Consider the following 16673-nt stretch of genomic DNA (forward strand, 5'->3'; position numbering starts at 1 on the left):
TATTTTATATGTTCTTACTTCAAACACACAGATTACTACAAAAAAACAGCCTTTCCTTCTTAGTAACTCTCCCAGATGTTTCTCCCTGTAACTGAGCTGAGCTAAAAAACAACTTGGGGAGGGTCTTTGTTTTCTGTTCCATCAGTGCTTTGCTCCGACCACTCAAAACACAAAACACCTAAGTAGCTATGATTTGGGTTTGGTACAAAAACACTACTTGTGATGAGCAGTAAAGATTCAAGGCTTTGCTAAAACTATTTGGAGCTTGAGCTGCAAAAACCCACCCATGCTGCACCTTTGGCACATAGATGGACCAAAGTTGAGTTTAATATTGATCCTCTTGTTGCATAATGTGCTTATGAAAGAGCATATTTGATTTAAAGTTGTATACAATTTGATTGTACTAATACATGCATAAGCTGTCACTGTGTACTTTTAAATGGCTCATAAAAAGCAGGTGTTAAAAGGACACGCTGATGTCATGGCGGCATTCTTTCTTCATATTTAATACAGCAGCATTCTTCACATTCCATCGACAACAATAGATATTCTCATGTCCGCTCTCTGACCAATCAACCTGTTTACACTTCCTTGTCAGAAGATCACAGTTTATTCATGAAAACTTGTCAGAATGGTGAGAACAGGAACTGTGCTCTGCATAGTCCCTCAAATCCACAAACAACTAGAAAAGCATCCGTCAAGCAGACAGAACAATCTGAAGTGGACCTGCAAACCCATGGGTTTTTCTCTCTGAAGAGTAAAAAGCAAGGAGGAAGCAGAGGAGACATGAGACTAGATGCTTTCTTCGTCTTCCATGACACCCACATACATAGCTTGTACTCGGACACACATGCAAACATCAAAGCTTTTAGATGAAGGCTCGAGCATGAACTAAAGTCTGGTCAGTGGGACCCTGCTGTGTTGCTGGAAAGCAGGGAGCTTTGATGCAACATCTTAATGTATGCAGGGTCCCAGCTTGTGGTTTAGTGAATGGGTCCAGATAGCCTCAGTATGAGGCTCACCAGAGCAGTTGTTTTGTTGTAGGCTCCAGTTGCTGCCTGGCATTGCATAAGAGTGTAATAATACAATGCGTTTTCAGTGAGGGATGTTATAAATAAAACCACAGAAAGCATTCGTTGACAGCAGCTCAGCTCTCCCTCAGCTCCTCTATCGGACATGTTTGAGACTGTAGACATCATGCGACATGGGTTTAAATTTTATGAACTGTGTTTTTATCACTCACTTTAAATCTATTTTCGACTGAGCACACAGTTTGCAAAGAACGCACACTTGAGTCAATATGTGAGGTGTGTTTAGTGCAGTATCATAAAATCAGAGTCCATCTGACATTGACAGCATTATGTTGAAGTATAGCCTGCATATGGTTGGTTTCAGCTGCGTGGAGTTTTGTGTTATCAGCTGTGCTCACCTGTTGAACCTACTATAAACTGCACTCGTCAAACTTTTTATGGCAGTTTCATGTTAACGGAGATTGGATACATATGGCTATAAAAGGAGATAAGATGGGTAATAGTCACCATTAGATACCATTATTGACAAGAAAGGCAATGCAGTAATAAGGGTGAACCTGAAATCACAGCTCAGTTCAACCATCCATAAAAAACAACAAATAGATTAAGTGCAGATGTATAAGACACATGATAAGTGAGCCATCAAACACAACTATTACTACTGGATTTCCAATAATTCCATCCTCATCATAAACTTTTAATAACATCCAAAGATTGTTTTCAATGTGAGATATAATAGTAACAGAATTAGCAGCTGAGAGTGTATGGACAGAAAAAAAGGTCTGCGTGGCATACAGTCTCTCCGAGCCTAAGCCCATTGTGTCTCTGTGGACTCACTGGAGACACAACAGGTGTGTCAATATGACAAGCATTCAACCAATCCACCATGTCTGCCTCATATAAACACTGAATAAATATAGATGCTCTCCATTTTCACTCTCGGCAGCTCACAGCTATAAAACAACCGATGAAATGCAAACATTCAGGGATCATGTGAAGTTCAAGGGACAAACCAAAGGCACAATAATCTGTTGTCCCTTCAGAAATAATAATTTATAACTTTAAGAGCATGAAGTCGTTCATTTATTCATGGCTCACCGTGAGCAGGGAAAACGAAAGAGTTTGCAGTCTTGTGGAAACTTCTGTTTTTTGTTAGGGGACTTTTTTTATTATAAGGAAAGCCATGTGAGCTGACAAACTCAGTTTTATTCAAATCACAATTTAGCGATCAAAACTGAAACCACAAATTGGTCAGTGACACAATAACAATATAACTGACAAACACAATATGTGGTTGTATGCATTCTTTCACTTGGATAGAATGGTGTCGTTTGTGTAAATGATAACAAGTTTCAAATCATTTTATTCTACTTTACTCACATTGGAAATATAAATTAGATGCACATTTGCACAGTTCAACAGCTGTAAACTAATAAAAACTATAGTAATACACGCTTCATTGCATTTTACAATTCTGTATCCATGTGCAATAAAGGGAAAGGGAAAGGTTTTTGTGATATTGCCATAGTGTCTACAACATGGGAAATAACACACCCCTCTAAATGTTATTACAGCATTACTGTAGTTCCTTTTCACAAATGTACAACTGATGCCAGACAGAATTTAGATGAACAGGTTGGAGAAAATTGGCTAGTCCTTTCCATGAACAGACGACAGAAAACGGTGCGTCGGGGGCTGCTAGTCTCCCACCAGATGGTAAATGAGAGACACAGCGATGGAATAACAAATACAACCAATCAGATGATCAAAAACAACCATGTATACTGGAAAAACACTGAGGAAATGCAATTATTTGCCAGATATTCATACAATTCAACGGTTATTTAATTTGGCTGTATGAATTGCTGTAATTGAAGATACTTGAATTGCTTTATGAGCTATTTTCTTTTGAACTATACAGATATTCATTGTGAGTAAGCAAAAATCAATGCATTTAACTTATATAGAGGGCCCTCATTTAGGCCATTAATCATTACAGCTGCCACAAGAGCGTTCTCCTGTTATTAGAGTGTGTAACGTTATTTTTCGTCGACATGGTGATTCAGGGAAGGAGAAATTGACAGTTTGTTGGTCTTGCACATTATCACTGTCAATTTCAGGCCATTCAATTAAAGCTTTTATCCCGATCATGGGAACCTCGCTGCACGCGGGCCCCGTGTCACTCCTATTAGCTGTTAAAGGCCACGAGGAAGAATAAACCAATTTGACGGATGCAGGTGATAATGCACGCTTCTCTCTCTCTCTCTCTCTCTCTCTCTCTCTCTCTCTCTCTCTCTCTCTCTCTCTCTCTCTCTCTCTCTCTCTCTCTCTCTCTCTCTCTCTCTCTCTCTGTGTGTGCGTGTGTGTGTGTGTGTGTGTGTGTGTGTGTGTGTATACTACGCGAGGGAGAGAGATGGAGAGATAGAGATGGAGAGATAGAGCTCATTTGCATACAGCTGAATAGTTATGTCTCCCGTCCCGCACATTACACCCGCATGAGGGCGAGAGAGGGACACGCGCCTCAACAATAGGAGGCACGCTGCCACTAAACCGTAAAACGCATGGGTGGGCATGAAGGAGCACACGCCACCAACCACATGAAACACACCCAAAATAACAGGTTTAGGGGGAGAAAGCGGATGTATTCATAATTACAAGTAAATTCATGTTTTTTTTATGAGTCAAGCGAAATAGAATTTAATACGCAATACATGTAAAATATAATGTATTATTTAATGTAAAACAAACATAATTGTTTGTATATTTGTTCTGTATATTAGGTTAAGGTGGTAGTAAATGCTATGGAACAGTTTTACTTCTCAATGCGTAAAAAAGCAACAGTGAGGAAAAGGGAAATCCAGCGTCAACAGCCATTAAAACAAAAATTCGTCAATTGTCCTTTAATTCTAATTTCACTGTTTGTGATACAACCCGAGGGAGAGACATATTTGACCTCACTGAGAGTGAGGGGTCCGAGAGGAAATAATGCGCACTGCTCCAAGCTGTAGGGCTAATTAAGCGAGCAATTGAGCGGAAACAAGGGCAAAAGGGGTGCAGGGAGTAAGACAGTAATTGAATTCCATCTTTCTATTCTCAAACTTTGTGCTCTCCTTCATTGTCCTTACCCACTGTCTACAATGTGTAAATGTGCGTCCGGCGTATTGTGCGCTAAAAATAAGTCAACAGATGTTGGGGCTTGTTAATAATCGCCCAGTATCCATGGTGGTCAGTCCGCACAGTGCCAGTGGGTATTAAATCTGGATAATTGTTGTTGGGTTGGAAGGGAAGGGGGTTGAATATGTAAAGTGGGCGGTGTCAGTGGAGTGATTGGCAGTTTATGTAATGAGCAGCGCAGTGCAAGTCTATATATTTGGGGGGAGGCACACTACGGTTCATTCACTAGTATAAGACGAGTGATGAGCATCCGAGGCGCACTGACGCACCAAGTTCAGCACCAAAACAAGCTCTGAGACGCGCACACACAACGAAGTGACCATTGTGGAGTACAGTACCATGCAAGGAGGGGACGCCTGCTGACAGAGAGAAGCAGGGCTTGGATATTGGTCTTCCCTCGCCTTTGGATAACTTGGAGATTGGGAACGCTTTCTCTGGACGCTTTTAACGCACACCTACAAGGAGCTACGGAGAACTCCCTGGGAGTGAAGAAGGATTTATACCTGTTTTAGAGATTTTTTTCCTCTCCATTTGTTTACCTTGGTGTAAATACTTTGGAATAGCAAGGCTTTGCTGCTTTATTGGCTGGTGACGCGGCTGCCCTGGAGAAGTGAGAAGGATGGCAGCCTGGTTCACCTTTACCATCGCATTCAGCACCACGTTGATAACACAGGTATGAAGGAGGATAATACATCTCCCCGGTGGTCCTGAGACAAATGGAAAGCCACTTGTTTCATGTTTTTTTCTTTTCTTTTTAAGAATAACCTGCATGTAACCACAACGACGTTTTCTTAAATCATATTTCCTTCTCTTTTAGGTATTTGGATCCGGTGTTTTTGAGCTTGATCTCCACGAATTTAAAAATCACAAAGGTTTGCTGGCAAACGGGAACGCGTGCAAACCCAACTGTAGGACTTATTTCCGAATTTGCTTGAAGAACTACCAGGCTGTGGTCTCGCCAGGTAACTGCATCTTTGGAAGTACAATGACACCAGTGCTGGGGACAAACTCTTTCAGCGCCAAGGACAGTGGCACTTTACCTAGACCGATTCAAATACCGTTCAGCTTCGGATGGCCGGTAAGAACGTGGAGCATCACATCCACTTTATTTGTTTTATTACAGCGAGCCGCTATTATGTTGTTTTCACAGAACTGCTATGCATTTTGGGAGCGCACCGGTTATTGGTCAGCTCATCTAATCCATATCATTAGGTAATACCCTGGCGTCAAACAGATTGGACTGGTACAGCTTCGTTTATTTCAAAACCCAGGGGGGCATGCAGTGATCACTATATTCTTCATGAAGCTTTTAGTGTAATTGCAGTAGCTGTTGACCACAGTAGTCAGTAGCCTATCAAATACAACAGAAAAAGAAAACAACAATGCTTTACTCATTAAATGATGAGATCTGTAAACAATATAGTCTCTGGATGTTAATTAAATGCATGTGTCTTCTCTTTAGGGGTCATTTTCTTTAATAATTGAAGCCTGGCATTCACCTTATGGAAATCTACCTGTAGGTAAGTGCAACATTTCTTTACCACAGGAGGGAGCTCTGTCTGTACATTTAACACATGAGGCTCTGCAACTAGTTTACCATTTTGCACAGTTAAAAGCAGGGGAAAAAGCAAAGATTGAGCTATCAAACGCAGCTTAGTCACGCAACATGTCTCTTTCCACCTCTTGTTAATTGTTCATAATTTCACACATTTTCACGCCTATTCACCTCTTTGTTATGAACTTCAGAACACCTTTTTCATTCTTATACCCAATACAATTGAACTTCCTCTGGTTTATTTTTGGCGTGGGAAAGAGCTGTGGGCTTTGGTGAGAATACACAGTGCCTGCCAAAAACCCCTGACTACATCTTCCTGTATTTTACACCTTACTCTGTTCCGCCCTTTGGAAGAGGGGACTGGGCCTGGGAATGTTTTTGCTGACGGAAAGAAAGAGGAAATTTCAACCTGAGTTTATCTTTCATCTAAGCTGTATGGGATTTGATAAGGGATGCAGCTTGTTACTGGGCAGATTAATAAAGTGAAAGCTGATGACTTTTGAACCTGTAACCATTCATGACACAGATCTTGACATAAAACCTTAATCATCCTAGGGCACAAATAGGTTGCAAGCTTACATATCCCACATTAATTCTGACTTCTTCCTCCTTCTGTCCCCCTCTTTTCCTCTTTCAGATACCAACAACCCAGAATTTCTGATTAGCCTTTTCGCCATCCAAAGACAGCTAGGTGTAGGGACTGACTGGTCTCAGGATACAAAGTCTGGGAAGGAGACAGAGCTAAAGTATTCTTACCGGTTCATCTGCAATGAAAGTTACTACGGAGAAAGTTGCTCCAAAAAATGCACACCAAGGGACGACCGATTTGGCCACTACACCTGCACCCGAGACGGGCTGTTGTCCTGTCTGACTGGATGGAAGGGGAAATACTGCGAAGAACGTAAGCAATCAATAAGATATCCTCCTCTATTCACACCTGGGTGATTCAATTAGCCATTTCTTCTCTTTATAGCATGTCGGCCTCAATGTCTGCCTGTTAAAACTAAAGCTTTGTTTTATTGTGTTCCTATGAGTTTGTGGTTGTGTATTTTTTGAACATGAGAGGGTGATACAGATTAATTGTACGATAACAATACTTGGTAGGATTTGGTGACCAAAGCTTACCTTAAGAGTTACTTATGATGCTCTGATGATTTTGTCCCCTCACGGTGTGTCACCTTTGCCCTTCGTCATTATGGTTTCTTCCTAAAATTAGAAAAGAGTTGTGAGCGTGCAGTAGTTACAGATCAGATCAGTAACAAGTGAAATCTAATCTTAAAACCACAAGATGCTCCTTGCTATAACCAGACATGATGTAATGATATCTGGGAATATGCAATTTTGGTGTAGAGTGACTTTTCCCGGATATTTTCTTTATTGGATGTAATCATATAATTGATGTATAATTCGTTGTGGGTTGGTGAACCATCATTGCATATTGGTTTAAGGACAGACAGCTAAGCATGACAACAGGCACATTATACTTGTGCAAATTCACTTGGCCAAATAGTAGACCAACACTCCCATGTTTTGGAAAGCTCTGAATGGGCCTATGAGGAGGCCCGATGCCATTTGGCTCCACAATACCAAGGGCCCTTTTCACCAAAACAAATTAATCAAAGAGTAGATTGGAAGGAGGCACCATGAGAGTAATAGTTACCATGTGCTGAATATGTGACCACATGGGTGACAACGGATCTGTCATCCATGTCACTCAGTGGTGAAAGAGAAATTGGCATGTGCTATTTTGACTGTGGCGCCAAATTCTAACCAGATGGGCTCACGTGTTGCAATTACAGACACATCCATCGACGGTGACTACAGAAAATATACACAAGTAAGATAGATTGGGCATCTTTCAGACACTATAATTACCCCCCTCTCTCTCACACTCCCATACATCAATTTAAACAAGCCATATGTCATATGGGCCTTAAATTTGAAAAGATTGCAGGAACCCAGTTTTAAAGCACACTGCAGACACATATTGTACAATTTGATGGTAATGTAATGGTACAATTAAGATGGCTCAGGTGTAGAGGTTAAATGATAAATGCCTTTTAAGTTGTGAATATTCAAATTAGTTTATAGCTACAGGTGTGCATGTACCTGGTATTTATGTCCTATTTGGGTTCTAATGGAGTCTAATGTTCATTTAGGCTAACAAAAACACATTTTTTTGTAGCTTCTGAAAGTACTGTACCGCGCGTGCCCGGTATCATAATCCGTAGGTATGGGGGTGCGCGTGCATTGATAGGAGGAGCCCGAGCGACTGCACGCGCCAAGGTTAATCGCGGCATTATTATCCGCCACGCGCCACCGATGTTTAGTCCCCTCCATTGTTGGGCGCGCGGTAGTAGCAGCTGCAAATATGGTTCTGGCAGACCACAAACAACAATAGTGACAGCTGTCTGCTATTGAGAGCAAGCATCTGCTCTGGACTAAACCGGCCGCTTACCGTCACTCGCCTGATATGTTGTTCTGCGAATCAGAGACATGCAAGACCGGTACACTTAAAACAGGACAAACAAACTCTCAACCGATCCCCCCCCCCCCCCCCCCCACCAAATCCACCCACTCACTCATTCACCCACCCAGTCACCCACCCGTGGCAGCTGGGGGTGTGGCGGACAGGTTTAGATCAAATGAAGGCTTGTGAGGAAAGTTGAGACAGATTGAGGGTTCAGTTACCTCAGCTTAACTGTTCACAGTTGGCTATTTAAAAAAAAAAAAAAAAAGGGGGGAGCTCTGTATGGTTCTGCTGTTGATCATCCAATATTAGTTTAAAGTGGATCAGAAATGTTTGTGATCGTTTTTAACACTTCTCAAGGTTGTGAAACTCTAACTTATGAATATTCAGTGTGCGCTGCTTTGTATCAGATAGCACAGTCATGCTAAAACACCTATGAGGGAGCACCAGCAAGACAGCAGCAAACTTAGCCTATAATTGTGTTTTTCTTCTTGTTTCAGCTATCTGTCTGGAGGGTTGCAGCGAGAGAAATGGGAACTGTTCCAAACCCGGCGAGTGTGTGTAAGTAGATCCATTCAAATGTATGAAGTGAAATAGGTGTTGGCTGTAGTTAAATCCATGTGGAAAACTGCTTTCATTTCAAGTTCATTGTCATATTAATATCAGCACTCCTACAAATTATGGCTATTTATACAGCTAATCACAGTGGGGGGATATTTCATCATTTGAAGATTCACATCAGCTATTCTTGCATCTGTATCATTCATTAAGAGAGCGCCAAGTTCACTAAATCAACAAAACCTCAGTCCAGCCCCTGTTCTCATCTCCCTGCGTCACTCTCTGCCTCCCATGTCCCCTTCATGTCACTAGCCTGTCTCATTCTCCTTCACTCACTCACTCACTCACTCGCCAGTGAGAATAATTCACGCACACACACATATACAACCACTCTCTGTGAGAAATTCCTGCTGAATCCTTTTTTGCCCTCTTTTTAGACACAAATCCATCATTCCCACCACTAGAACTGACCCAAATTGAGGTTAAACCCTTCAGATACCCCACACTGTACCACTGCTCCCATGTCTCTGCTTACTCAGCAAAAAAAAGTTGGAACCTTAAAAGTACTTTTAAGTCCCACAATCTCACGGATTGACAAGGTTGCTGCAGACTGCGCTGAGAAATGGATATTCATGGGAAGCATAAAAAAAATTGCCTTAGCAGTTGGCTTGCTGCCAAAAATCTTTAGAGCAATATTTCACATTTATATTATTATATTATCGTCATTTATCTTTTTTATTGTACTTATATCCTTGATTGTTGAAACTCCCAGTGGTGGCCTCTTTATATCATGTAAAAAGTAAAAAGTGCCATTATTCACCATTGTTTTCTGTAATAACTGATATGTAATGATTCAATGAGTTTGGGGAAAACGCATGTTGATGCATGATTTTATGTTGCATCTAACCTATAACCCTCTCAAAATGAATAACCATTGTAAAATATGATTTGTAGCCCCACATGTAGCACTAATTATTCAGATTTCTGTGATGGATTTGTTTGAGCATTTAATTATTGCATCCAACTGTGAGGACGCTATTAATGTCTGGTAGGATGATTGATGACTGATTTCTTGATGTAGTCGCCAGCAAATCCATGACGAGGCTACAAAGCATAGTCCTCTTCCATATGAGTAGACTGATTGCATGTTTAGTAGAACTGAAACTGAACTGAAATAAAAACAGCATTTGGTACAAGTTAAGATATGTATTATGTAATGAAAAGATGTATAATATAAGGAGTGAGTGATTAATCAAAGAATGTATTTTTGTCATTTTCCAGGTGCAGAGACGGCTGGCAAGGCCCATTCTGCGATGAGTGTAAGAAGTACCCAGCCTGCAAGCACGGTACCTGCCAGCTGCCATGGCAGTGTAACTGTCAAGAGGGCTGGGGAGGCCTATTATGTGACCAAGGTACACCAGACAACTTGGACCACTGCTGCTGTTCCTTTTTAAGAGATGATCTCATATTACTTGTACAGTGTTTTCATTTGAATTAACTTGAAAGCATTAGTAAATTAGGTTTCCTCTGAAGTGATCCATTCGTAGCTCTATACACATCCGGGATGGATAGCTTTTTTTTCCCCCCGCAGGCTCCTTGTAAACAAACACTCTTCTCTCCCCCAGACCTGAACTTCTGCACCCATCACCATCCCTGCGTGAATGGCGCCACCTGTATGAACACAGGCCAAGGCAGCTATACGTGTACATGCCTGCCAGGTTTCACAGGGGTCAACTGTGAGCTGGAGATGCAGGAGTGTGACAGCAACCCCTGCAGGAATGACGGGAAATGCACAGTACGTTGGAAGTAGATGCATTGTGATATTTTAATACTCTTAGGTTGTGACTGTCTGACTAACTTTTCCTCTCTATCCATTTCCCTAGAATCTAGAGAGCGGCTACATGTGCACATGTCTACAAGGTTTCGAGGGTTCCCACTGTGAGCACAGCCTGCTGACGTGCGCTGATTCACCCTGTTTCCACAGTGGCAAATGCTGGGAGAAGGACAATGGCCGCAGCTACATGTGCGAATGTCCCCGCGGCTACACTGGACTCAACTGCGAGAAGAGAGTGGACAAGTGCACGTCGCTTCCCTGTGCTAATGGTACGGTCTTCCTCCCCTCTTTGCCCCCCTTTCTGAACTTCCCCCCTCAAATTCCTGCAACTGGAAGCAGTGTGGAACAACAGGAATTGGTGGGAACTTGGTGTCTATTGTCCTCCATATAAACACTCGGCAGCTCAGAGCAGTGGCTTGTAAATGTCACCACAGCTCACTGCGGTTGTTGATGAAAGGGGACAAATATCCAGTGTAGCTCGATTTCTGTCTTCTTGTAAACATGGGAAGGCTCTGGGATTGTTCTGTGTTGAGAGAACAATACACAGCGTTGTGGTCACACTTGATTTGATGGAGATGTGTGAACTGAGGGGGGCCTCGTGGGAAGATTTACGGAGATCATGTTCCTCCTGATTTTGAAATGCCTCATTCTGGATGCTAACATTAGCTTTTCTGTTTACGTTGATACTAACTGTCCTTGTCTCCATTTCTGCAGGTGGTCTGTGCCTGATCCACGGTGGCATTCGTGTGTGCAGCTGCCGTGCAGGATTTACCGGCCAGCGCTGTGAGATCAACATCAATGAGTGCGCCGGTAACCCCTGCATTAATGGAGGCACCTGCCTAGACCGAATCAACGATTACACCTGCGCCTGTCCTGCAGGCTACGGTGGACGCAACTGCGACAGAGTCCTGGACGAGTGCTCCCTTCATCCCTGCCAAAACGGGGGTATTTGCACTGGAGGCGGTGGACCAGGCAACCCCCCAGCCACCTGTATCTGTACTTCTGGCTTTACTGGGCTGAAATGCGAGTTTTTTTCCGCCGTGACCTTACCAGTGGGAGACATTCAAGATGGCTTCCAGTGGGCAGCAGTTTCTCTGGCTGTGGGGCTGGTGGCGTTGCTCATGCTGTTGTGTATGGTGGGCTTGGCTTTGAGGCACATCCACAGGCAGGCCCAGAGGGAGAGGGGAGACACAGAGACTATGAACAACTTGTCCAACGTTCAGAGGGATAACCTGATCCCAGCATCCCAACTGAAAAACACCAACCAGAAAATTGGCCTGGAGGTAGACTGTGATTCAGAGAAATCAAACTTTATCCATAAAAACTATCACTTGGACTCTTACAACTCTAAATCAAAGGAGTTCAAGGATGAGAAGTCACAAGAAGACAAAAGTCATATTTACGACAAGTGTTTAGAAGACAAAATGCCCTTGAGTAGAGTGTACAGGTAAGATGAACCATATTCACAATGTACTTCACCATCATGCAAATCTAACCCCTTGCTTGTGCTACTAAAATATAATGTGAAAATATTTGTCAAAATTTGTAAGTGGAAATTACAGGTAATAGATGTTCTCCATCACGCACTGCCTCAGTTCAGTTGTTTAAACCAAACGATGAGCCCCATTTGTTTTCCCAAGCTTGGAAACAATACATTGTTCTTCACTAATGCAGAGTTTACATATATTTGACAATTGCTTTGCTACATACCGCCTCTATCCTCTCTGCTGCCGCCCAATGCATAGCTCTGCCATGTGCTTCTAGTTTGTGTTAACACAAAGTGTGATTTGTGTTTGCAGTGAAAAGCCAGAGTGTAGGATATCAACGATATGTTCCTCAAGAGACTCCATGTACCAGTCGGTATTTGTTATAGCAGAGGAGAGGAGGGAATGCGTCATAGCAACTGAGGTAAGCCAAAAAAAATCACATCTTCATCACCATTTCCGTAGATCCCCTCATTTTAAATGCATCATGCCGTCCCAAGTGTGCTATCCCTCCCTTCTGAGCCAATATTTATGACGGAGGATAGCGCTAGTTGTAGAAAAACTGCATTCTGATATTTGGACTTGAGATGGGAATAACCCAATCAGCTGTATTATTGGTTTCTGTAAATTACGCTGGCTATTCTTTATCTTGGCCCTGTGATGACCTAAAGTTTGAACTTGCGCTGATTCCTCACACATGTTTGGCTCAGTTTGGTCTCAGAGGTGCTATGTTTTACTGCTGTGGCATCCAGTGGAATTTTTCAGATGTTTATTTCCAAGCAAAATAAGATGGTGTTACTTTAGCATATGAAGTATAACGAGTCAAACAGTGCTGCAGAAACGCTTAAGAAAGCTTTTAGCTGCGAGATTGTTGTTCTACTCTAATTTGTTGTATTAACTCAAAATGTTAATGTAATGTTCTCCTTTTTTCTGCAGGTATAAACTGTGAGGGGTCTGAAAGTGAAGGAACGAGAAAAAAGACACAATCGAGGCAGAATATAATATTCTGGATTGTTTACAAATACTGAGAAGAGACTGGAGATTGTTTTAGATGTCCACTGCTGCTCTGGAACACTTGAGAACTGGAGAGGGCAGAACTTCTGCTCTGCAAAAAGAACAGAACTGAGAAACTCTATGTTGACCGAGTGTTTGTATGCAAAACATGTACAGTGAAGGACCTCTCTCAGTTGTGACAATGGTTAAATGGACTGGCGTAAAGACTGACTACACAGGGTGTGGAGACTGACAGAGCATCAGCAAAATATTCATTTGTAATCTCAGCCATCCTGGACAGTGAAAGGAGGTGGAGGTGGTTTAATGCTCCTCACATCTGACCCAGCCTTGTATGATAATCATGATGACTTTGACAGCCAACCAATCAGTAAAAAAAGGTGCCTAAGATTTGACAACCCTCCAAATCCCCCTTACACTCACTCCTGCCAGCTTCGCCTGCTATGCAAGACTCAGGGTCGAGACGAGTGAACTCACCCACCGTCAAAAGTCCAACCTCACAAACACTGAGAGTAACGAATGTCTGAAAATAATCTTCAACTGTCAATCACATGAAAACAACTGGTTGGACTTTTCCATGCAACGGTGAAGATTGTATGCAGCCCAAATTCACTAGAAGCCTTAAAAGTGGGGGTTTTGAATGCTAAATTTGTGCCCTTGTCTGTTCTTGGATCATTTGCACTACAAAAAAAAGAAAAGAAAAAAAAAACAGCGGGGAAAATACTTTTTAATCAACAGGGATTTGAAGAGAAAACCACAGGAGCAAACTAGTCAGTGCTGTGCCAGCAAGATCCAAGAGAAAGGAAAAGTGTGCATAGAAAGTGTTTTTATGCAACCCAACTGAGGAAAACAAAGAGACTCGACACAAGGAGAAAAGACTGTCACACCACTGCCTGCCTATAATAAATTTCAAAACTACAGAACCAATAATGTAATTTTTTAAAAATGATTATTTCCAGAGTTTAATTTAAATATGACACATTGTTCTTTATATGTTTTATAATATTATTTTGTATATAATGCATATTTATATGGACCAAACTTCTGAAGAATAAAACTTCCTTGAAAACAGTTTTTAATTTGCTGTCAGTAAATGGAAAAGGATATTATTTTTTAGGTGTTTTTAAATAATGAAACTGAGTACAAATGATAATTAGATGTGTCTTGTATTTATTTGTTTTTGTTTTTTATCTAGGCTCTATTTAAAGGGAGGGCGTTGAAGCTTTAAATTTAAACTCATGTTGCACAAGTAGATCTATTAAATTGTGGCCATGCTTATGAATATGAAATCCAGCTGCTCTCCTACATTCACACATCACATGTAATGGTTTGGACATTAGGTAGAAATATAAAGCCCCACCACTACAGCATCACTACTTTGAGTAATTCCTGGAAACGCCTTTGGCTCCCACCCCACTCACCCCCCCCCCCCCCCCCCCCCCTCTCTCTCTCTCTCTCTCTGGCCCTAAATTGGCTTGAAATTCAAATCCGTTTCCACAGATACCACCCCCTCAAGCTGGAAATGGCGAAACAAAGCCAGGCACAGGGCAAAGGGGAACACCCCCCCACCACCACCTCCACCACCAGCCCTCATAATGCTCGCACACACCCAGCCACGCACACACACAGCCAACCAAACAGATGCCGTGGGGGAGCAAGGAGTGAGTCTGTAGTGCCATAAAAACAACAGCATATGCCAGGCCTCTCACCCGTGTGCATGACACAGTGCACAGACCTCCTCCCATAAAAACACACATGCACACTCGAGCACTTACAGGCTCCCCAACTGTCTGCCTCCCCTTCAGGGTTAAGAGCAATATTTCAATGCCCAGTTCTGTACCACCCACTCCTGCAAACAAAGCTGAGGAGAGGGCCTGGCACCAGAAGGGAGGGGAAACCAGATGGGAGCCAGTGGATCTGCTATGAATCCACATAAATAAAAAGATCTATATTTTAGAGAAGTTGACTTGTCAGAGCAATCTGGTCAATCGTGTTGCCCTTTGCCTTCATCATCTTTTGGAAATTGCACCATACAGCTTCCTTCTAATACACCGTGATCTCCAAGAATCCACGGATCAGTATTAAAATTTGCTATTGTGTGTTTGCAAATCCATTTTTTCATCAAGCAAATGTGTCATCCACATTATCAAAACCTCTCCTGCCTCCAATTAACAGAAATCCTGCAACAGTCAACACCCCCTAATCAGCAGCAATCAACACTCAGCAGAGGATCTAGATGGCTTTTCCCTCACACACATCCTGTTAGCCTGTTGACCTAGGCATCCTCATTTAAGGGCTAGTGTGTGTGTGTGTGTGTGTGTGTGTGTGTGTGTGTGTGTGTGTGTGTGTGTGTGTGTGTGTGTGTGTGTGTGTGTGTGTGTGTGTGTGTACGTGTGTGCGTATGTACGTAAAAAACGTTTGTACTAGGAGCAGCAAAGCTTCCTGCCTGGCTCAAGAAAAAAATACTTGTTATGACAACAGTTAGCCATCAAGTTAAAGCCCCCCCCCCCCCCCCCCCAAGCTTTGGTCTGTTACCTGACCCAGCCTGATAGCACTTGAAGTTTCTTCCCACCATAATCATACTCACACCTTTAAGCAGACACACACCCTCATTCACACTCGATCGCAGTGACAAACACATGCTAAGGGCTCTGCTCTTTGGCCTCTGGGTCTCCATAGCATGGCCAGGCATTTTCATTGTGTTATAATCACAGCATCCTGTTTGTGACCCAGTGACATCAGTTCCTGTTTCCTCCCTGATTAAAAATTTCAGAACATGCCGGCGCAGGCCAACTGGTTTTCTCACACATCATTTTCTTCTGTCTGCACTTGCTCACGCAGATGACTTTGAGTTTTCCGGAAACAACCTCAAAACATGTGAGAGCGCAGACAAACAACCTAATCAGCACTATTTATTCTCAAGTAGGAAAAAGGGAAAATATGCAAAATGATGTCAGAAGAGGAGAAACAGGAAGCAGATTTGAAATACCAACCTTTGTATCCGTATATGCAAATTAAGAATTCCTTAAGAGTCTAAAACTGCTACTTTGCGCTGGCTTTATTTAACTTCTACATACACATTTTTAAAAGCCTAATTTGGCTCTTCACCACGCATGTTTTTGAACATATATGTAGTCAGGTTATACTGATACATGATGTGCTGCATTTGCATCCAGTGCTGTGAAAATTTGCTTCCTCCTGTGCTTGTAGCCGTCTCATTAATTAACACTAGGTGTCAGTAAGAAACCCACACACAGGAAATAAGTGGTCAGTACATGCCAAAATAACACATTGGGTACACTCAAATTCAAGTCTAGAGCTACATAATTTAGACAACATTTTTTATTACACTTAAAACATGCAAACATGCAAATTCTGATTTGAATGATGTAGCATTTAACCAAAAAATGTCTGTGCAGTCGTATACTGTAGGATCTGCGTTTAGCTCCTGACCTATGAGGTAATGTTTTCATCAACATCATATTTAAAGGACAGCCACCACCCTTCACTGCTGTAGGGGTGTCACAGTAAACAGGCCAGTCTCTTGTTTGCGGGA

The 16673-nt window shown here is 42.2% G+C and overlaps 1 protein-coding gene across 1 annotated transcript; it reads left to right on the forward strand.

Annotated features, from left to right (window-relative positions):
- The first annotated feature begins 4461 nt into the window (after positions 1-4461).
- On the forward strand, positions 4462-14188 carry dll4 (delta-like 4 (Drosophila)). Its single transcript, XM_062437217.1, has 11 exons — positions 4462-4878; positions 5023-5283; positions 5668-5725; positions 6398-6661; positions 8731-8791; positions 10070-10200; positions 10414-10583; positions 10672-10891; positions 11337-12069; positions 12422-12530; positions 13043-14188. The coding sequence occupies exons 1-11, from the start codon at positions 4825-4827 to the stop codon at positions 13046-13048; spliced, it is 2067 nt and encodes a 688-aa protein (XP_062293201.1). The 5' UTR covers positions 4462-4824; the 3' UTR covers positions 13049-14188.
- Positions 14189-16673: the final 2485 nt, after the last annotated feature.

This window comes from Scomber scombrus, chromosome 17 (genome assembly GCF_963691925.1).
Source record: "Scomber scombrus chromosome 17, fScoSco1.1, whole genome shotgun sequence".
In the NCBI taxonomy this organism is placed as follows: Eukaryota; Metazoa; Chordata; class Actinopteri; order Scombriformes; family Scombridae; genus Scomber; species Scomber scombrus.

Coding starts and splice junctions, on each gene's coding strand:
- dll4 (XM_062437217.1), top strand. CDS start 4,825: ATGGCAGCCTGGTTCACCTTTACCATCGCATTCAGCACCACGTTGATA. Junction 10,201..10,413: donor AGGCCTATTATGTGACCAAG/GTACACCAGACA, acceptor TCTCTCCCCCAG/ACCTGAACTTCTGCACCCAT. Junction 10,584..10,671: donor GGAATGACGGGAAATGCACA/GTACGTTGGAAG, acceptor CCATTTCCCTAG/AATCTAGAGAGCGGCTACAT.